The sequence below is a fragment of the Siniperca chuatsi genome, linkage group LG1 (assembly GCF_020085105.1).
Source record: "Siniperca chuatsi isolate FFG_IHB_CAS linkage group LG1, ASM2008510v1, whole genome shotgun sequence".
In the NCBI taxonomy this organism is placed as follows: Eukaryota; Metazoa; Chordata; class Actinopteri; order Centrarchiformes; family Sinipercidae; genus Siniperca; species Siniperca chuatsi.
The window spans coordinates 31,506,217-31,529,330 of NC_058042.1; the positions used below are offsets into that span (position 1 = coordinate 31,506,217).

General features: G+C 39.5%; 1 protein-coding gene across 4 annotated transcripts in view; it reads left to right on the plus strand.

Annotated features, from left to right (window-relative positions):
- Nucleotides 1-23,114, plus strand: part of si:ch211-186j3.6 (neural-cadherin) — a 310,397-nt gene that overhangs the window by 192,849 nt on the left and 94,434 nt on the right. For all 4 annotated transcript variants that reach the window (XM_044167606.1, XM_044167542.1, XM_044167692.1 and 1 more), the window contains 2 exons: nucleotides 2,606-2,835; nucleotides 13,521-13,798. In XM_044167606.1, coding sequence (XP_044023541.1) covers nucleotides 2,606-2,835; nucleotides 13,521-13,798 — 508 coding nt within the window. The remainder of the gene's footprint in view (nucleotides 1-2,605; nucleotides 2,836-13,520; nucleotides 13,799-23,114) is intronic.

Sequence of the window (23,114 nt, forward strand, 5' to 3'; positions counted from 1 at the left end):
TCATAGTCTGGGAGTCCTTCATGTGTTTTTTGGCAAACTATGCAGGCTTTCATATGTCTTGCACTGAGGAGAGGCTTCTTTCGGGCCACTCTGCCATAAAGCCCCAACTGGTGGAGGGTTGCAGTGATAGTTGACATTCTGGAACTTTCTCCCATCTCCCTACTGCATCTCTGGAGCTCAGCCACAGTGATCTTTGGGTTCTTCTTTACCTCTCTCACCAAGGCTCTTCTCCCACGATTGCTCAGTTTGGCTGGACGGCCAGGTCTAGGAAGAGTTCTGGTCGTCCCAAACTTCTTCCATTTAAGGATTATGGTGACCACTGTGCTCTTAGGAACCTTGAGTGCTGCAGAAATTCTTTTGTAACCTTGGCCAGATCCGTGCCTTGCCACAATTCTGTCTCTGAGCTCCTTGGGCAGTTCCTTCGACCTCGTGATTCTCATTTGCTCTGACATGCACTGTGAGCTGTAATGTCTTATATAGACAGGTGTGTGCCTTTCCTAATCAAGTCCAATCAGTTTAATTAAACATAGCTGGACTCCAATGAAGGCGTAGAACCATCTCAAGGAGGATCTGAAGAAATGGACAGCATGTGAGTTAAATATGAGTGTCACAGCAAAGGGTCTGAATACTTATGACCATGTGATATTTCAGTTGGGTTTTTTTTTATAAATTTGCAAAAATTTCTACATTTCTGTTTTTTTCAGTCAAGATGGGGTGCTGAGTGTACATTAATGAGAAATAAAATGAACTTTTTTGATTTTAGCAAATGGATGCAATGAAACAAAGAGTGAAAAATTTAAAGGGGTCTGAATACTTTCCGTACCCACTGTATATGCCAACTTGATTTGGGTAAATAAGACTTCTGAAGCCTCATATTAGCTTTAGCTGAACGTTGGAATGCTGTGGATTTTGTATCCTATCTCTTACATCAGAATGACATTAAGAAGGGATCTCTTCTAGACCAGTATAGATAGGGGGAACAATTATAGCTACCAACAACTGTTGCAATGTACAATGACATGTGAGTGTGAGTTTAGCCTGCCACTGATGCAGGCAAGATCCAGCTCAGCTGAACTTAACTGGTCCTGCCACATTTGAGAACAGAAATTGACCCAAGACCGGTTATATTTGTGCTTTATTTTTTCAATTGCTTTCTAATGCTACACCTTGTCTCATTCTGTCTTCCAAGTTTGTTAATCTACTTGCAATACATGACATGCATGGATGCAATCGATGGGCACAGTCAGACAGATACTATATAAGTCGAAAATTATTCATATATTACATTTTAAAATAATCAAACCAGGCCTGAAAAAACAGACAGAACAAACAAAAAATCCCAAACCCAACCTATTACTTGGCTTGGACTCGTCTGGCTCAGGTCAGCAGAACTACAGGTCTGGACACAGATAATTAAACATAAAATGTTTTCACACGCCTGGTTTGACACTCGCCCTGACTCTCTGTCTTGTCATAGTTGAAAATATTTCACACTGGATTATATTCTTGCAAGCTATAGTTTAAAATACACATTAAACACTCCTGTAGAATGCAGTATAGAACACAATCATGACTGTCCAGCAAGTCAAAGCTTCCTTTGACCTGGTGATGACAGATCATATGTGTTTTGAAAATCACTGACAAATGATTTTGTCCTGCCAATAGTGGTGCAAATTAGATACTTTGTTGTTTGTTTTGGAGGGCGTGGTGTCTGAGGTGGGGCTCTGATTTGAGACTGAAAACCATGACAGATTTTGAAATCAGGTTAGATCACATCCTTCTTATGAATTCACATACACATACACTTTAGCGCTGTCTCTTGTGCATTATTGCACACACATTTCTCCCAATCTTTCCCCTGTAGTCATCCTTCAGACCTACAAGCTATCCAATTTGCCATTGCCCTTTCAGAAGCTTTCTCTTTTTTTCTTGTTCCTGTCTCTGCTGCTGGTCGATTCTTCTGGGGTAAAATTGGCCTAAATTTCTTATAATATGAGCTTGTTTCTGATTGTCTTTGGCCTGATCTCAGCCATGACATATCAGACCTGTTAATCTTTATAAAGGCCAATGGTCAACAGATTAAGCTTAAAGTTGATCTTGTCTGAAACAGTCAGTTGTGGCCCTTAAATTCAAATCTGACATGCTAAACTACAGGTGCTGGACTAGTGTTGGGAAAACATGGGAGCAGGATTTCTTTATTCCTCAAGATCCTGCTGCTGAGTGTGATTAGAAATTGAACCACAAATTGTCAAGAGTGTAATTACCTTTAACTGGCACAGTTAGGTATTGAAATCTAACTCCCAATAACTGCCTTTACCTGCTAGCAGGCGCACACACACACACACACACACACACACACACAGGAAAAAAAGACATACAGTACAGACACAAAACTTTCCACAACATAACTTTCCTAACAAAAGATTTTGTCAGATGAAGTGAGTCATTTTCAATCATTTATCATCACAGCTCCAGTCTTGAGTGTTCTGGACTATTTTTTAGTTTAGGCCCAGAAAATAATTGGATTTATCCTTGAGCAGAGTGGATATAATGAAGTCACTTACACTATACAGATTCCAATCGTATGTGTGTGTGTGTTTCTCAGACATCACAGCAAAGGAGTTCATTGAACTGAGAGGGAAGCAGCGGAGCCGCTACGAGCTACTGGTGGACTTCCTGTCTGAGATGCTCTCCGTTCCACCTGATGATGTCAACATTTTTAGCCTAATGGATGTGAAGGAGCGAATGCTGGATGTTCGCTTTGCTGTGCATGGTGGTCCCTCCTTCCTCCAGCCTGAGAAATTACACGGTTATTTAGCCGCCCACAAACAAAAGGTAGGTCATTGTTTGTGTTCTTTAGCGTTTTGACCATATCGACACTTAAACTGCCTTCACATGATAAGAAATTTGCTCGTCGCTCACCGCGAGGTAGGGTGCAGCGCATAGTGCAGACACAAATATAATCAAAAAGTGCGCTAAGCTAACTTTAGCACTGGATTTAGCTAAGTTTGTAAACTATATGCCTATTCAAAAACGTGGTAGCCCCATCTGACTGCTGACATTTCGCTATGCATTACTTTTCCTGGCAATATGTTTTTAAATGTTGTGTTATAGGAACTGAGTTTTTCTTCCAGCACTCTCTACCTCCCCTGCTTGCATGTGTCGCTTCTGGCTACAGTCACATACAGCTGTTATCTCGTTGGTTGCGCTTTGAAAGGTCAGCGACAACAAAGGTCAAAGTTGAAATCATTAGAATTTTAAGCACAGTGCTCAGTGGCAATTTTGAGAGGTGCACCCTGCCAAGGGGTGACACAGCCAGCACAGAGCAGTTTTACCGCTGATCATGTGTGGGGGCCTTTAAGGTAGACACAATAAATTCCTGTCAACTTGGTTGTTTTGTTGGCTGATTAATTAATTCAATTGATTTATTTATATAGCGCCAATTCATAACAGAAGTTATCTCATTGCACTTTTCCTATAGAGCAGATCTAGACTAATATTATTTACAGAGACCCAACAAATCCCACCATGAGCAAGCATTTGGCGACAGTGGCATGGAAAAACTTCCTTTAAGAGGCCGAAACCTTGGACAGAACCAGACTCAATGGTGGGACAATTGACAACACCACCTCTTGAATGACACGCACATAATCTATATAACATAATCCAAACAACTGCACACAAGTGAGTAAATATATCACAAAGGCACTGGATAAGTCAAACCACAGAGAAATCCCACATCGGCGAGAGTCAACGTTCCAAACGAGGCTGTGCTGTCTCTCTGCTCCCACACTTTGTAGGCAGCAGTTTTGCTTCTGGCAATATTTTGGCTGAAGCCTGTGTTAAATTCCAACAAATCGGATATGTCAGTCAAAATGTGGGATATTGTCTGTTTGCTGGATGTAGGACTGACTGTCAAAATAATACACACAACATAGTAAACAAACACAACTGCATCAGTAAAAAGTTTTACAATTGGACTAAGTCATATTTCTTTATGTGAGTTCTCTTTTTCAAAACTCTTCACACAGTCAGCAGAGCAGCAGTCAGTGTGAACTAAACTGGGGATTACTTTTCATTGCTTTTAGAAAAAATGCATTCAATGACCACATTGTTCAAATTTCATGAACTGCTTTCTCACTCAAACTCAACCACCAGCAAAACTATGCACATTTTTACAAACTGTCAGATTTACGTTCAAAAACCTAACATAACTAAAAATATATATTTTTTAAATGCATAAACTCCTAGTGGCCTTGTCAAAGTCCTGACCTGAATCCTATTGAGATGCTGTGGCATAACCTTAAAAAGGCAGTTCATGCTCGAAAACCCTCCAATGTGGTTGAATTACAACAATTCTGCAAAGATGAGAGGGCCAAAATTCCTCCACAGCGCTGTAAAAGACTCATTGCAAGTTATCGTAAATGCTTGATTGCAGTTGTTGCTGCTAAGAGTGGCCCAACCAGTTATTAGGTTTAGGGGGCAATCACTTTTTCACTGTTTACACTGTGTTATCTTTGACTGATATTTAAATTTGTTTGATGATCTGAAACATTTAAGTGTGACAAACATGCAAAAAAATAAGAAATCAGGAAGGAACACTTTTGCACACCACTATATATGCATATATATATATATATATATATATATGCATATGCATTAAAATTTTGTTAATTTGAATACATTAGATTTATACATTACATTATACATTATAACCTAAATATACTATTTCAGGTTAGATCAGGCAGATGTCTCCATCGTGGAATTAGAAAGGAAATCTTCAACAAGGTTGTCTTGTTTTGAGACACTCCTACAACAGTTGTTTATGAAAAGAGAAAAAATACAGAATACAGAGAGAGAGAATCCAATTAAATGGTATTGTATTCCACTGTATTTAGCTAAAACACTTCTACCTTCTTCTAAAAACCCTAAGCCTTACATGGTATCAAAGAGTTTTTGAAATATTCCTTCATTGATGGCTGATTCATGTGACAAATCTCTTTCGCCTTTTTCCCAAAAGACCAACTGAAATTGCCAAAGACATCGCCTGTATAGTTTGTCTGAACAGGCCACCTGTCGTGAACACTTTTTACTTCTTTTCAGCGTCAATGATATATACTGGTCTCTGCAGATCATCCACTACCTAGAATAGGTACACAAATCATTTCTGTTATTTAGGACAGGGGGGAATGAGGCCTGATTCAAACCATTGTCCTGGACAGTTTTTTTCTGCCAGCCCAAGAAAAAAAACCCTGTTATTTCTACTTTATTCATAGTCCATGAGAGTGGAACATCTTTTTAAATCCAACCAATCCAACCCAATTTGACTCTAACAGAAATGCACAGTGTGGATTATGCCTGTAATACTTTGGCTGTTGCAGTTTCAAGAAGATAAAAAAAAAACTGTGGTCTGTCAAATGAGAAGGGTGTTTAAAATGACATAGATCTTCCTATATTTAGTCAGAAATTGTCTTTTATAAATTAAATTTCACCCACTAGAGAGGGCTAAGCAAAATTCAAAACACATAAAAACATATCATCATTATATAGAGAAGAGATAGTAAAACACAAATGTTTCACTTCATCACACTGACGCTCCCTGGCCGCTGGCTTCAGTCAGACCTCATTTCACATTTCAAAAGTCTGAATAGAAGTAGGTGAACTGTGTGTGTGTGTGTGTGTGTGTGTGTGTGTGTGAGCGTGAGCGTGAGCGTGAACCATAGAAAGTGGAATTGTATGCATTTCACCAGCAGGGAGCGAAAGAGAGAGAGCTGACCCGGTGTCCTCAGAATGATGAGCCGGTCTGTATTTCATGAGAGTGTCTGTTAGGAGAGAAACAGTGCAAGTCCAGAGTCCAGTCATGGCCATGGTGGTCAGGTCAGGTCAATCACCACACTCAACCCCTTGCCTCTCTCTTAGCTTCTTTCCTGGGTAGCCTCTCTTTGTTTCATGTGACTATTGCCAAAGAAGAAAAGAGACAAAAGATTAGAGATGTGGAGAAATGCATAAAGTATATGAATACGTTTTTAGGATGAGAAAAGCATGGGCACAGAGAGAAGCTGAGGGGGAGAGATGGATGTCTAAGTGGAGAGGTAACCGAGGCTTTCAGGTGTGATTTGTGAAGAGAGCGCTGAGCTTTTCATCTGAATTCAGCCAGGTTCTCAGGAGAAGACATTGATCAGAATGAGATGTGAAGCGTGGCAATGGAGAGGATGAACGAGAGCTGGAGAGATAAAGGAGGGGGTAGCTGGTGGACGGTAAAGAAAGAGGAAAGAGGATGGGTGGAATGAGGGAGGGAGGGGTGCAAAAGATGAAGCAGCACTTATTATTAATGTTCTCAATTCTCCAGTAATGCCTTAGAAGTAGGAGAGTTTTAAAAAAAAAATCTTTATTCCCTATGTCTCTCTATTTCTCCCTGCTCTACCTCAATAATGGAGGTTATCCCTCAGTGTTTTCAATCCAGCACACTCCACTTGACTTTTAATGATACTACATTGGTTTTCGACTTTTTAAAAATCATTGGTATGATGCTCGAATAATAAGGTTCATCTTGTCATTATAGTAATGTGGTCCTGAGGGCAGTGAAGAGGATTTTTGAAGCTTCTGAGTGCATTGGAACAATAGTCCAAGGAACAATACTTCCCTCTGGTCCTTTGTTGTTTGCTATACACACTGTTCCGCCTTTAAAAGATTCAATGTATGTCGCTGTACGATTCCTCAACATTTGGGAGATTATATACAAAAGATGGGGCACGCTGATTTCTCTTCAGCCATTTAGGCTTTAGGGGTAGATACTCCAATGTGAGATAAAATATTTTCTAGAGAAACACATTTAGATTGACTATTGAGCAGGGAGCTATGCAGGTATATTTCAAAATAAAATATTACCACAGAAGAATTCCAAGCACAAGCCCCACCTGAAAAGAGATTTTTTTATTTTTATTCGCCATTATCCATTAATAAGGAATAAAGAATGAGGGAAAACAATTGTGTTCTTCTGTCAAAAAAATGTCTTATTAGCATACTAAACTAACAAGAAATTATCACTATGCCCTCTTTTGGGTGTCAAATATGTAAAACATTACGTCTTACTATTAGTATAGTTTTTTTAAGTTTTATTGGTGTAAGGGGCAGTACATAAACACAAACAGAGGTAGTGACATACATCATATACCACCATAATAATAAATAATAATCATTGTCATCACATGACTGATAATACTAAGAACAAGAACAATATACTCATACTGGTAGGGGTGCAGAACTGATGAATGGGGCCCAGTGATGATTGGTCAACTTGACTGTGATTGCCTTCAGTCTTTCCATTGTAATGTGTCCGGATAGTAGGTGGAGCCACTGTGGTACTGAGCGATTGTGTCTATTTTTCCAATGAAGTAGAATGGTTGGCTTAGCAATCAAAGTTGGCTGTATATGGCTGAGTGGTGGTTCAGCTGAGGAAAGGTCTCCTAAAAGGCATACAGATGGGGAGACTAGAATGCTGCGACCCAGAGTGGAGGATGGTTTGCGTGTAACGTTTGTCTTGAATGTTTGAGTGGGTGGGCAGAGCCAGGTGGCCTGTTTAAACAGTGTAGTTACATAAAACCTTTGTGAACATATTACTCCAATACCACAGGACCCATTCTACTAAATTTAAAAAATTACCAAAATCTCCCTTAAAGATAAACTACCTCATTAAAGGTAAAGGGTTTCTTGTATACTGAAGTTGTGGCAGCTGGTAATGTTGCTCTCAGGTCACTGTGGTCATCCTGATGCATGTCACTGGGGATACAGAGATTGTCTGATGCTGCTGCTTACTGTGTTGTCTTCAGGCCTTTGCTTGACTGAAGCATAACACCTGTCGAGCAATAACTTCCTCCTCTGATGGTTTCTCATACTGTGAGGAGAGTCTGGTGGGTCCAGGAGAACACCTCATCAAACACAACGGATCATCAGGCCACTCAGATGATCTGTAAAGCATGGCAGATTCAGTGTTACTTGTACATTATATAGTCGTGAGGAAAGAGGAGACCAAAATGGCAGAACAAAAATTTTAATCCCATAAAGTGACCGGTGAAGTGACCATCCCACTGTAATTGTGTAATTCTTGAATCTAGCTTTTTATACCATACTATGTATTTCATTTTTAGGTGATCCGACCATAGTTACTGACATTTAGATATTTTACTTCTTCAATTCGGTTTCTATAATGATCACTCCCAGTGTTGATGTAGCCTGATAAGTGCTGTGACATACAGTATGTAAAGTTTTATTATGTTTATTTTAATATTTATACTAATTCAAGTAGGCATGATCTATTTCCATGTGCATTATTTTGAGCACTGAGAATACTTTGCCATTTTTTTTACATTGTTATATTCTAGTTTCTGTGATGATTCTCAGTGATTGCACCTACCATGCTCTTTATTTAGAACCATAGGATTACACTGTGGAAGGCCTCAGTGGTGATGGCTCAGCTTCTCCACCTCACTGAAAACTGTCCTAGAGAAGGACAGCCATTCACTTTTTGCACTTGCTACACTGCAAACCAATCCGTTCTAAGGGGGGCAGTTGACACCCCCTCCACAGAATGTTTGGTTGATCAGTCAAGCAAAACAAACTGTCATACAACACACAGGGAGCACAGGGAAGAGTTTATAGATACAGTGCAATCTGAAAGGACATTATCAGAATCGTCCGCTTCCTTCCGGTCCAGACAAGGTCTCTTTATTGGTGTGGATGTTAGAAAGGGCTGAGGAGCTGCATAGGGAACAGTGGATGTGCCAACATCAAAGTCTTTGCAGGATACTATACCCTGGAAACCTGTGACAATTTTTTTTATTTTTTTTTATGAAACCCTAGCAATATTACATATACATATATGTAGCTAATTGTTAAACTTTATCAAAAGTAATTGTAATATATTAGGCTACAAACCTGTACTTCTGATGTGAGGCTGAAAGTCCTCTGATGTCTTTCCGCTGAAGAGTCCTCAAAGACAATTATGTGCCAACAGTATGTTGTTTTGGTGGGTCAGTCTGGCAGGCAACTTCCCTTGTTGCAGGTGACTATAGTGATGTGCTGGCCTGTATGCAGAAAACAGTTGAAGTTTACTCCAACATCTCAAATGTGTACTTATGCCAACAGCCACAAACATTTGACTTTGAGTATAACTGTGTGTAATGTGCTGTGACATACCAAAAGCTTGTATATTCAGTATAAGTTCCTGGTGCAAAAAGTGACATTTTCCAAGTGAGCTTGCCACATTAGCTGCTCAACATGCTAGCACTAAGTTCAGCAGGCTATAGCAATAACAATGATCCATAAAACATAACCTGTATCCAAGTTACAGCCAGTGCAGCTCAGGCCATTTGGAGGAATAAGTGGAATAAATGCAAACTGCATGTTTAGTGAGCACAATCCAGTCCACACTGAATGAGGTCCAATCACTCCAGAACATTGAGCATGAAGTGACCTTCTTTCGGTTCAACGCCATTCACAGTGAGTGTTTGTGTGTGTGTGTGTGTGTGTGTGTGTGTGTGTGTGTGTGTATATACCACAACACTACAGTACATATTCAATTTCCATTTCATTTCCCCCTTCCCCATTACTTTATCAAACTACTCAACCTAAAAAGTCATAGTTGCCTTTCTGCCTCATCACCATTTAGCCCACTCTTTCAGGAACTACTGCAGAAAAAGAGCTTGATTTCTAAACTGCCTACTGTACTGCAACACATTCACACACTGAATTTGCACTTTCCACATCAGCATTTTGTTGTTTATCTGTGTGTTGGTGTGTATGCACATGTGTTTATTGGTCTGTGTAAACTATATTAGCCAGACATTATTACCTACGCATGTGTTTACAGTAAAGAGCTGATATCTGGGGCAATGAGTGCTAGTGTTAGTTATATGTTGGATTGCATGTCAGTTTCTACACTGGGTTTTGCTATGTTCTTTTTACAAATGTACCCAGATTGACAAAGTGGTAAAAGCATTGGATAAACTATTATTTGGCTTGAGTTAACCATTATCACCATGAAGTAGTTCACTAAAAACCTATATTAAGTTTTGAACTGGGAATAGGTTTAGTCGCCATACAGTATGTGTCAGTAGTATACCGGTCAGTCAGTATAGAACAAAATATGAAAAGATATAAAATGTAAATACTCATAAGTAATGTACACACAGGATACTGCAGCATACCTGAAAGCTAATGGCAGTTTACACAAGAAGATCAAAAACTCATGTTACAGTTGGATTGGAATCAGTTAATTTTATCTAGTGAGTTTGGTGATTTCCAGCCAGTGTGGCGTGAAAAATAAGCTTAAGATCACTCATATGTTCCACATGCCACATGTTGGGTCCTGTCGATCAGCTGTTTGGACTTGCTATCCCTCCTCCCTTGACCACATTTTAGGCTTGCTTTTGACTTTTCTGAGCAATCAGCTGGTGTTTTTATTTATTTACTAAAGTCACATGCAGCACCATAAAGGGGGACAACTGCTGTTCTGATCCAGATGAAATGGAACAACTATTCCTTGATTTCAAATCAAAGTATGTTAACACATTATCAGGATGCAGTTGAACACATCAAGATATATCAGATCTCCCACCTGGTGTTAACATATCTGTTGCATCCAGATTGGCCCTACATCTAAAGTACGTACCTGGGTGACATTTATATGTGGTATTACAGTATATACTTCCTGTCTACATAATAGTGAAATTAAATTCACATTTTCCGCCACTCCTCATTTTGTTGCTTTGTTGGAGATGAACATGTTTTTAACTAAAACAAAAGCCCCAAAAATGAACAACAAAAGATTTAGACAAACTTAAACCAAGTTAGTATTCATTAGCTAACTCTTAAGCATATGTTATATATATTCTTCATGGTAATGGCTGTGCATGAAGATGCAGCCGCCAGTAGCTCCTTCAAACTTTGCTGCAGTTTTGGTGCATCTGGGGTTTTTTTCTGGCTTTATTGCTGAAACATCATTGAATAATGTCTGATTGGATTTGATTTAAGTGGCTAAGCCAAAATTGTTCAAATCGACTGGATGAGAAGATTTTGACTATGGCAACGTCTGCGCGTGCAGATGCCCGTAGCTCCTTGAAACTCTGCTTGCTACATTCTTGTTTTTCATTTGGATTGGGTTTGGATTGAAGAGCAGCTGACCTTGAGCCAGATCAACTGGACCAGGTAGGCACCACGGCGGCTGCTGTGATCGCCCAGGAGGAGCCATGCCCAGGCCCAGCTTGGACTTAAGGCTGCTTCTGTTTGGTCAAACAACGGGAATCAGAGACTGTTGTGCCCACATCTTTACAGAGACCTGCTCCATCAACATCCCAGATCAAGCACTCGGCTGGCGGACCGTGTTGCGAGCTGACAGAACGCAAGACTCCGGCAAGATGAAAGGAGGAGGACTTACATCGATGATGCTTGGTGCGCAAACGCAGGCAAAGTGGATGTCTCACAAATGTCGAACTTTTTATGTGAAGATGGAAACCATATTATCATCACTATCAATATCTGCTGTTTACATTTCATCAGACACAAATTCAAAAAATGTGCTGCAGAATTATTTCCTGGGTGTATACGTGTAGGCTATGTATATAAATAACTGTATATATTGTTTTATTTTATTTTATTTTATATGTTGCTATTTTAATATGAATTTAATTATCTTTTATGTTCTGTGTGTGAAGCATGAAGGGATTACAACTTTAATTTCATTACACAACCTTGTGTTGTAAAATGATCTGCCGGACAATGCTGAGGATGTTTAATGAGTCCGTGGTGTCCAGTGCTATCCTGTATGCTGTTGCATGCTGGGGCAGCAGGTTGAGGGTAGCGGACACTAACAGACTCAACAAACTGATCCGTAAGGCCGGTGACATTGTGGGGGTGGAGCTGGACTCTCTGGCAGTGGTGTCAGAGAGGAGGATGCTGGCCAAACTATATGCCATCTTGGACAGTGTCTCCCACCCGCTCCATGACGTGCTGGTCAAGCAAAGGAGCACCTTCAGCGAAAGACTCAACCCCCCAAAAAGCACCACAGGAAGTCATTCCTGCCTGTGGCCATCAAACTCTTTAACTCCTCCCTCTAAGTGTCAGTCTGTATGACCCTAAGTAATTAAACTGGACATTGATCATTAACATCTCTGCAATATTTGACATAATTGTGCAATATTCTGTGTTAATACTGCTGTGCAATATACTCTTTTCAGTTTAAATTCCCTATTTATTGATATTTATTCATACTTCGTTACTGCTGTGCAATATCCACTGTCTCATTATAATCTTAATAAGCTTAACTTGACAGTTAATGCACTATTACTGTATACTGTTTTATTATCATCAACCGGTAAACCCACTTTGTACTTCATACTTATTTTATTTTATACTTATACCCACTTGGTACTTAATTTATTTTCTGACCTGTATTATAGTGTATTATGTTTTTTGCTTAGTACTTCTATGCCTGTGTGCACTGACGTGATAGTGAGCTGCTGTAACAAAAGAGTTTCCCCTCGGGGATCAATAAAGTATTTCTGATTCTGATTTTGATAAATAAATTACCTTGTATATGTCATGCCTGCAGCTGTTTTACTATTTGAAAGCAGTGGAGATGCAACTTGTACAAAAAGTAGGCATGCTCTGAATAATTATTAAAGGTGAGTAACTCAAAGGTGGGGTGTGCAATTCTGGAGAAATCCAATACCATGACAAATACCATAACATAGAGCAAACAACGTCACAGCAAGTAATGTAACTAATGTTAGCTAGGTTGTGGGTTAGCAAACTGTCCCTACAGCTGCTGCTGCAAAGCTAACATGCAGAGAGGACAAGACGGTTTCCCAGAGCCAGCAAACCAGCTCCAGGCAGCGATACTCTCAACTCTCCTGCTACTATAGAAAGTAAGCTGAATGTCCGTGGGCAAGTGATTTAACGTTACCTGACACAGAAATCATGGCTGGAATGGCTGGAATAGTGTTGTGTGGTCTTAGCCACAAGTTTTTTTCAGCACACACAGAACAGACAGCTAGCAGACCATGAGGAGATATTTGCTGAATTTGACAAAAAGACGTGTATTGGATTAGAATCGCATACCCAACTTTTAAGTACTTACAAGTGGTGTTTCGTTATGTTATTGTTATATCAGGTAACTGATGAACTGATAACTAATAAAGTTAAATGAACTTTTTTAATGCATTTGCCCACCACTGCAGAGACACAGGTTCATTACCAGTCTATGGTGCTTCTGGTTTGTCTGTGTTGTCACTACACTAGCACCTCCTACTGGTAGGTAGAAGTGCTTGTGCAAATGGAGCTATGCCCTGCTGTACTACTTCTAGTCTTGTATGTACAAGTCACTAACAAAAAAAAGATATTATTATAGTGCTTGCAGTGCTTGGAACTTTAAAAGCACTACTAAAGTTTCACCTTATTTTTCACCAGTAGCAAGTCAATTCTGTAACCAATATCTGGTTTCTTCTCTGTCTTTCTCCATCCAGCTCCAATCATTCCTGCAGGTCAGCGTGTTCCAAGTTCGGGTAGACGAGTGTCCTAGTTCAGAGTGTGCCGGGGCCGGTGGCTGCACCAATGTTTTGGATGTGCGGGACACACCCACAGTGGTGGATTGTGGGACTATGAGTCTTGTGTCTGTGACAGTGGAATCCACAGCTGTGTGCTCCTGCCCAGGTAGAGAGCAGTCCCACCAGCCCTGCACCGCATATCCCAGAAATCCCTGCTTCAATGGTGGCGTGTGTGTGGACACTCAGCATGGCTACAGGTGAGTTGAAAATGAACTCCATACCCAAAACGGAGCCTAATGGTCAGAGTTTAGTAGCAAGCCATCACTTTTTCTAATAACAAGTAATGCAACAAATTCCTCCAGTACTCTAATTATTCCAGTTACATTATAGTTGCAAAATGTTGATAACCTCCATTCCCTGAGGGAGCAGAGCCTGTAAGAATTAGCGCAGATGGAAGCAGTTAGGTTTATTTTTCTCTGGGTGAAAGTTCTCCTTTCACTTTGACTATCACGCCAAAAAAGACAATGACCTAGGATATCAATGCCATTTAGCTTCCCTAGTCATTTACAGGAGAGAGAACTTAGAGCTTTAATATAACTAAAGCAGAAATTGCTGAAAAGTAAAAATATAAATAAAGGAATACATTGATGCAAGATTCTGGAACTGTTTACATAGAAATGTGGTGGCATTGCTGTGGTTTGATTTTACTGAAAAATGATTTTGACACCACAAACGTGGATATGTGCAAACACACTCTATGTATGAAGTTTATATCACATCCAAGAGTTCCTTTATCAGACCGACTTTGCCTTCATATTAGTATTTTACAGAAAAATATGACATGCAATATTTCATTCCTTAAGAGTCTTTCCATTCTTGATTAAAAGCTCTATTTTCGCTGTCTACTTCTCTCTTTTTAGAGCGGGCCATGTGAAATTATTTCTCTGACTCGTCTCTACTCTCCCTGTGTGTGGGTACCTCAGGCACTGACTCTTCTCGCAATGGCAATGTACATATTTGATTGGCTGAGTAGCATCACGTGCGATGATTTACAACGCGTGCAACTGGTCTGTGAGTTTCCTGGGCCGCTAAACCAGTGCCATAAAGGCTAGAAAAGCTGCAGCAGTTAAAATAGAAACGTTCCGTCAAAATGTAATAATTATCAATAATTTATCGATATTCTCTAGAGCAGACAGGGGGAACAAGAAAGTGCAGCAGCAGCATGACAGAGGCGTCATGGCAGAGGTGAGAAATTGACAGAGCTTGGACCAAAAGTGCCCTTGAAAGCTGTTCCCACTTGTTATTTTTTTCAAATAAAACAAATCTTTGTGCCGCAAATTCAGTGTTTATTTGACAATATAACAGAATAATTATACATTATTTTAGAGTTTAGTAAATGCCCCTAAAAATCACTTCAAGGGACAAAAAATAGGCTAGCTTTTGAAAAAAACAGGGCCGTTCGTGTCCACCGTGGTTTCTCCTACACGCTTGTAAGACGAGGGTGAAGCGGGTGGTATTCAAATGGTTGCAAACTGCAATTTCACCGCTAGATTCCACTAAATCCTACCCAATGTACCTTTAACACTAACCCTGTTCTTTTTATTTTGTGACTGGAGTGTCACTCTCTCTCTGTTTCTTCCTCTTTCGTCTCTTTGCTTCTCTCACATTGTCCTTTGTTGTTGCCTGGCTATGGAGGTTAAAATTTTAGATAATTTTCTCCCCCTGCTCGTGTTGTATAGTGTCTGTTTGAGCCGTCCTGCCTTAAAATTGAAGCCTCATTATGAAGGTATCTCATTTCTGAAAAAAACTGTGCTACCACAAGCTGGGTGTCAGTACACAGGCTGCCATACTCTGGAGTTATTTCAGTACATCTAATGCATCAATTAATCACCATGCACTGCCATTGTCTGTATTTAGTTAAAGTAGACATTTTGAAATGCCAAAGTTCAGCCATGTTCCCTTAATTAACCTAATTCGCATAGCGTAACTGTAACAGGAAAATTAGTACATTGCTGCTGTCCAAAACCGTTGTATCATTACTGTTCGTGCAGCTTTACTCAGCACTCTATTACAATGGTAACTTATAATATATAGAATATAAATGTAGTCTAATGAAGTCGGTATCGTATCACCTGAGGCAATAAACATCCATTATCACATAAAACAAAATGCAAACAGAAAAATTACACAAAATGTGACCATACATTTTGTGAGTAAGTGATGCACTTACATGACTGACTGGAGAGACACACTGATAAGATAGTGAGATGAGTGGTAACATGAAAAATGGAAAAATTGGTATAATTTTGACTTATAGTTACCTACAAATGTAGCCTGAAAATGTTTTTTAAAAGCTCAAAATGTTCCCATTTTCACATTCACTATAGTTTCCAGTGGCCCAGTGCACACTAAAAGCATTAAGTAGTACAACAAAGTACCTGGATATTTTTGCCCATCAGCTGTCGGGGGAAAAGGCAGTTTGTTGTGAGCTGGCTGTACTGTAGCAGAACTGACCTACATGAAGACGTAACAACTTAAAGGTCTCATAAAATGGCTTTGAGATTGTATATATTATTTGCTTTTCTGCATGAAACAGGATGTTGGTTGATTAGTCTGACTCATCTGAAGTGAACTGCAGAAATAACCTGTCTGGCTGAAAGTTGCAGTCTGCTTTGATTTCCATTGTTGTCAATGTTGTCAGGTAATTAGCACATCTGTGCAATAGTTTAGCGCTTTCGATAATGTACTATCAATAATTGTTAAAACCCATAAATGTACAACAATTTTGACATATCATAGTATTTTTTTGTAATCGTGAAATGATATGCAGCTGATGTGGAACCAGCCTTATTATTCACCATATGTTAGCTATGTTGATAATGGCTTACAAACATTGACTGCAGATCTTCCATAAATGATTAAAATACATTCACTGTTGCCACTCACAACCTCTTATAAACTCTTTGTGACTGTACTTCGCAGCTTTTTATTTGATATGGTTGTCCTGAAGTTTTCTTTGGTATGGTTTATGGTACAAAAATGTTTTTGCAAAAACGGCACAAAAACTCGCAAAAACACAAAAATTAGGTAGTTGATTTAGATAGTGGTGCACAAATATGTAGCTATATGAAAACTATTGGGAACCACTTAGCCCTTAAGAGGAAAGCCATCTAAATCTCTAATTTAATACCGGTTGACGTATCAGTTCTGGACACACATACTGTACTTTAATGCAATTTCCAGTTATATTCCCACCATGAAAGACATAAACCTTATATAATAAACCTTAAACTCAATAAGACCTGGTGAACTAATTGGAAAGGCATTCAAGAATGAATAATCTCAGGACATTAGAGATGTGTTTGTATGGCTAATACACAGGTGTGGTTGTAAATCCTCTGCATTGCTTTGCTAATCCTACAGCTTGTGTGCAGGATCAGGCTGCGGAAGCAGACATTAACAGATATGAAGAAGTCCTAAACAACTCATGTCATTGAAAAAGAAAGCACACGTTGAGATAGCGGACCTGTCCTGAGGTTTGAATGCTCTCTCATGGTGCATCAAGATCAGTAAACATCCTGTAGTGCTAGTTTTATTCCATCTTTTTGGTTCTGCCAGACATGAAGAATTCCCAATGCTGCAGTTTAGCTGGTCTACTACCTGGCCTCCAGACTTAAGAAGCTGTACAGTGCGTGATGTGCTGTTTGGTTATGTAGGAAGGAAGTATGACACAGTAAATCAGGCTCCAGTTTGGCTGTTGCATCTAATGTCCCAACTGCAAAGATGCTCAAAGCTATGTATCAGAGAAATATCAAGACAAAGATAATGAGCCCTTATCACATTCAATGTTTTTGAGCCTAAACTCAAGCGTTCATGCATTTCCAGCTTTCCGCTGTGTCTAGCCATGGTGAATGAAGACTGGTATGATATTTAATGAGAAGGAGAGCAGGGGAGTAGATGGACGTGGAGGGAAGGAATTAAAAGTAAATTAAAGGAGTGAACATCACCTCAATGCGTATGCTATTGAGACTGTCTCAGAGAGATGAAGGAAAAATGCCTGTTGTGTTTGTCTGTAACTGTGTGCGGGTGTGTTCATGCTGTATTTAGTTTAGAAGCAAACTCTGTCTCAAATGATGTCGGTGATTTAAAAAATGTGAAGAAAATGAACCCATCAAAGCAAACAACAGTGCCACTAAAGGAAACTTTTATTCAATACTATGGCAGCAAATGTTCTAATAATCCCATAACCACTGAGCGCCTAATTTGAACTCCCAGGTCTTTTCACACTTGTTTTACTCATTAACAGCAGAGGTGTGGTGTGTTGCAACTGTAGATGAATGAATTAAAATGTTGTTACAATTAGTATTTTTATTAATACGTATGGGAATTCTTGAACAGCTGTTAACAGCTGAACATACATCTTCATCTAGTGGAGACCCTCTAATTAGAATGGAGAGGTGTTGGCAGCGTCAGATACAGTATGAGGCAAGGAGAGTGTAGTTACACCAAGCATGATGATTATCTCCCACTGAATATTAACTTCATGTACTTAACTGGAAAGTGTTCACAGTCAATGATTTGTTTTTTATTTGTTTTTCTCAAGTGTGTAGTGTGTCTGGTTTTAACCTATATTTTTTGTTACAGTTACACTTAAATCAATATAGCACTCAAGAAATGATGATGGAATTGTGTTATCCATAATAATGGTAGTATAAAAAAAAACAAATTAAAATACAAAGAAAATAAATGATGTGTTAACCTCTGCAGTGTTAAAGCAGTAGCCCTACTTAAAATGATGTTTATTACCTTGAGAGAAATGATAGATGATGTTGTGTTTGCATCTTACAACAAGGAACTCTTTCCTTTCTGCCTCTTCTTTAATTGATGTTTTATTGAAATGTCTTTTTTGGAGGTATTAACTGTAAATACAAATTTTGATTAAATGAAAAAAAAAAAATGTATCCAAAAACATGGAGAGGAAATAGTCAGCCCTGAGTAGTGTCTGCAGGTAGTCCTTTCGGAGTGCATGCAGCCTGACAACATTAGGTAGCCTGTATGTAGCCTGAGGGGTGAAACCCAGGGTAAAAAAAAGTCAGTCAAGCACTTGCTGCACCACTTGTTCCATATTTTGAACAAGGTCTTTTCTTTTAATTTAAGCATGTCAAGTTCGGGTTCGTTTTCCACAGGTCTGTTTTAGATCAGGCCCAAAACTTTGCCTCTAATATGAACATTATTTGTAGGAGACAGGGATGTCCTGAGAGTTCTCTGTGCTCTTCTAAGAGAGCAGAGTGGGGAGAGTGGAGTGAAAGAGGAAAACGAACTAGCCACAGGATAACCACAAAACACAAAGGTTCATCGCTTAAAGGAGATGGATGCTGGAAATATTTCAGCTTTTCTTTTTAGGCTGATATTCAACTATTTCTACTTCAGCTATTTAATTTCAGGCTAAATCTTTACATTTCTTAATGTGTAAAATAGGTATTAACACCAAGGAATACAGATATGTCCAGATTTACTGTCACATTGTCAATCTTTTCCCACACACTTCCTAAATACTGCCTTTACATTCTTGGATTCATAGAATTTGGGGTAAAAATGTCTTGGGGACAGCTGGAGACAGTCTGACAATTTCCTCTTTACAAAATACCCTTATTAGCTCCAATGTCCTGATGCCCAAGTCTGAATGTGTCTCCCTTGCTTCCAGCAACAATTCAACACTTGAATGGCCGTTGCATTCATCCTCTAATACCAATGTCGAAGCTCAACTATACAATATCTAATTTTGCATATGAGCACTCGCATGCTCAGACAAACAGCAAAATGAAAGAAATGATGGCAACTTTAGCATGACTAGCAAGTGGGGCTGGACAGGAAACGATGTGAAAATGGAACAAGAGTTTTCCTTGCGACTTTGACAGGTTGACAGAGAAGCAACTGTTATTGATAGAGGAATGACACCACAATGTCAAACAAGGGGACTGCTTGAAATTCCATCTGTCTGGGTGAAACAGATCTTACAAACCCTCTGTTCCGTAATAGTCAGGATGGGTCAAATTCAGAGGACAAATTTCTCCACAAGGATTATTAAAATATATCTTAAATTAATCCATCGATAATCGAAAATCAGTTTATCAGATCAGTATATATTACTGTTGGTTGGAGGACACAAGAAACACAGGAAATTGGTGAATCTGCACAAGCACATACAAAGGATTTTGAATTGTTAAAGTCAGTCCTGTTGTCTCTGTTCTGCCCTCCTTTTACTTATCAGGATTTCCAACAATCTCTAAAGGTTTGTGAAATCGGCGTAAACTCTAAAACCTAATTGTGTTTGTCAACTGCAAACTATGACAATAACACAAACTGGGCAGTTTTGTATAGGTTAGCTTTTGGCAACCGAAGCAGCTTGGTTAAAGTAATATTAAACAATTTACCCCTGACCTTTCTTACTTCCCACTGTACTACTTCAAATTAAAGATTTTACATTTCTAGTCATGTGTTCTTCACCCATCTGTTCATTGTTTAAACTGCAGTATAACCCCCCCACAGATGCTTCAATTTAAGATGAACTGCCAGGGGACTATGCTCAGATTTTGGAGCATTTGGGTTCATAACATTTAGTTTACAAGGCCTTGGTGGATTCAGACATCAGTGCTGCAGTTTCTGACAGGGTTTAACTGCCTGGCCTTTCTACTTTTATGGAGTATGTGACCTGCAGATGAAAAATTGGATTTTCAGAACATTCTTGTTGGAGTCTAACTCAAAATACAGCTGTTGTTTGCGTCTGTGTTTCCTAGCGTTATAAATAGAAACACACCTTTCACTACCTCCCACTAGATGAAAAATCTAGCATGTTAGCTGTCACATACTGCCAGTTCTTGTTTCGCATTCCTGGCAAACAAGTGAACTGAAGGAGAGTGTCTTCATTAGCATAAATCACTATGTAAACAAGGCCAAAAGTGGGGTGAGAGCGTTTCAACAAATCCTTTTAACTACAAACATGATGACGAAATAAGCTCTTTGGTGCTTCTAGTGGTAGAGAAGACATGATGACCCTGTTTAACTTTTGTGTAATTCATCCTGATGCTCTGTGTATCCTCGGGCTTGGATCTTTAATGGTGGAAGTGAAGGGCTCTTTGCAACCAATTAAATTAAACACCAATGTGTGGACCTAAGCTTTTATCACTGTCTCAACTGTAACTCCATGCAGAATTTTAATGTTATGATGAAATTAAGAGTCAATTCTCACACTCGCGCTCATTCAAGAATAAAGTTGAAATCTTCTTTTGTATATTGTTTGTTTGTGTCTCCCTGCCTTGTTGCTTCTTTGTTATGACTAGCGCAGACGATTGTGTTTAAGTCATTCAAAAGTTGAACAAGGCTAAGAGTCTGCAGCCATGCTAGCGGCTCTATGAGGTTGTACACAGGCACAGTAGTGCTTTGAGCCCAATGCTAACACATTTTAATGGTAACATTGCTAACATTTGCTATTTAGCAGTAAACACGACAGCTGAAGATGATGGGAATACCGTTCGTTTTGCAGGTACATCCAACAACACTTAACCATGCAGATGCTATACAATTATGATCACGACCGAAATAAATGACAGATTTCAGCTTTGAAGTGCTAATGTGAAGAGGAACATCTACATTTGCCATACACAGATAGGGAACCAGTGAAGCACATACACATATAGATCAGACCTTGACAGAATTTTGACTTGATTTTGTTCTAATCCTGAAAATTCTTACCAACACAGACATACACATACAGTACGTGTTCAGCCCCCCACACACACGTACATACTCCCTCTGAACATATGTGAGAGCAGATGAACATGAAGCCTCATCGCACACATGTCCACTAAGCTTTCTTGCTGTGTCTTGTAGAAGTTAATTTTACCCTTCAGCTTCATTTAATTAGAAGCAGCGAGTGAAAAGGGCAGGATTTCAGTCTGGCTCGCTGGAGCCAGCGTGTAATGTGGCTCACCGCTGGACCAGGGCAGGATGACTCGCTGGATCCTCGTTAGACATAATCCGAGGATTACACACATGCACGCGAACATACGTGCACACACAAATACACAAGTATTAGAGTTGTGGACACGTTTCTCCTCTCTCTCCACTCTGTTTATCTAATCTGCAAACAATGTTGCATTGCTTTGTACGTTAAGATGCCTTTATTACCTAGTTCACAATACTGATGGAGCAGATATCTTGATAGCTATACACACCCCTCAAAAAGAAAGTGAAGGCCAGAGAACTAATCACAAAATGAAGGTCATAATCAGGTGTTTTAACTCATTTAGCAAAACTTTTTCCAGTTATGCTATACTCTTGTAAATTCTGTACAGCTTGCATCTGATTTGTGAGAGCTCCAGACTACTGCGTTATTGAACATAATCATAGTATTCACTTGTAATTTCAGTGTTCTTCTTTGTCTTATCCCTGGTTGTAATTTATATAATATCTTTGGCTTCATCACTTTTGTCAGAACTGTACAGTATGTGTTGAGTATGAAATGAATTATATGCTATGGCCATCAGTCAACAGGTAGCGACCCAAATTAAGATCCATGAGAGATTTTGGGGCAAAGGGTTTTACAGCACTCTCCACCACCATCATCCAAACCAAATGAGGGAAGAGTTCTGTTCATTCAGTAGAGTTCGAGAGACTTGGATAATCTATGACAAGGAATACTGAAACTGGTCAGGAGACTTGTGGTGGCCAAGCACCTTAATAAGTCACTGGTTGGTTTTTCCTTACATTTGAAAACAATCTGTACATTTGTATCGAAGTGTTGCAGTGCAGCACCTAAACTGTAGGCTTTACAAGCTGTGTGGATACAGAACGACCTTTGCTTGGACTATTTCACCCATTGTGACACTTCCTCCTCTTCCTGCCTACAGAACTTCCTCTCCACTGAAGTAAAGTGCAGAAAATGTTGTCAACCCCAAGACACAGATGCTGCATGATTGTCACATTTTCAATCACACTACAGTACCTGAGCTCTGTAACATCTGCTGTGATTCCCCAGGCTTAAAAGAGGAAAGGAGGCGAGACATAGGATGTCAGGGATGGAAAATGAGGATAGAATAGCGCTATGAGAGAGTTAGGGAAAAGTGATGAAGAGATTGAAATTAAAACAGGAAATCTGAAGACCTAAGACCAGAGGAACATTAGTGGTAAAAGAGGTACAGAGTAGAGACAAGAGAAAAGAAGAAATAGTGAAAGAACAAGGAAGGAGAGAAGAGTAGAAAAGAAGAGAGCAGAAGAGAAGTGAAGGGAAAAGAAATAATACATGTAGATAAGATAAGAGTTAATACAAGATAGAACTGCTGTAGGATAGTTTTCTGTTCCAGAGGCTTTCAGATATGACCCCACCCCAACACATACACACACAAACAGATTATGGCACAAACCGATTATGGCCCAAGATTGAAGAAAGAACATGCAGATAATCGAGGCGCTGGGATTAATAATGAGATTAGGTAAGTGAGGGGGTTGTGGGTTGGGGGTGGGATTACAGCTCCCAGTCCAACGTTAACAAATACAATTCCCAGACAGACAGTG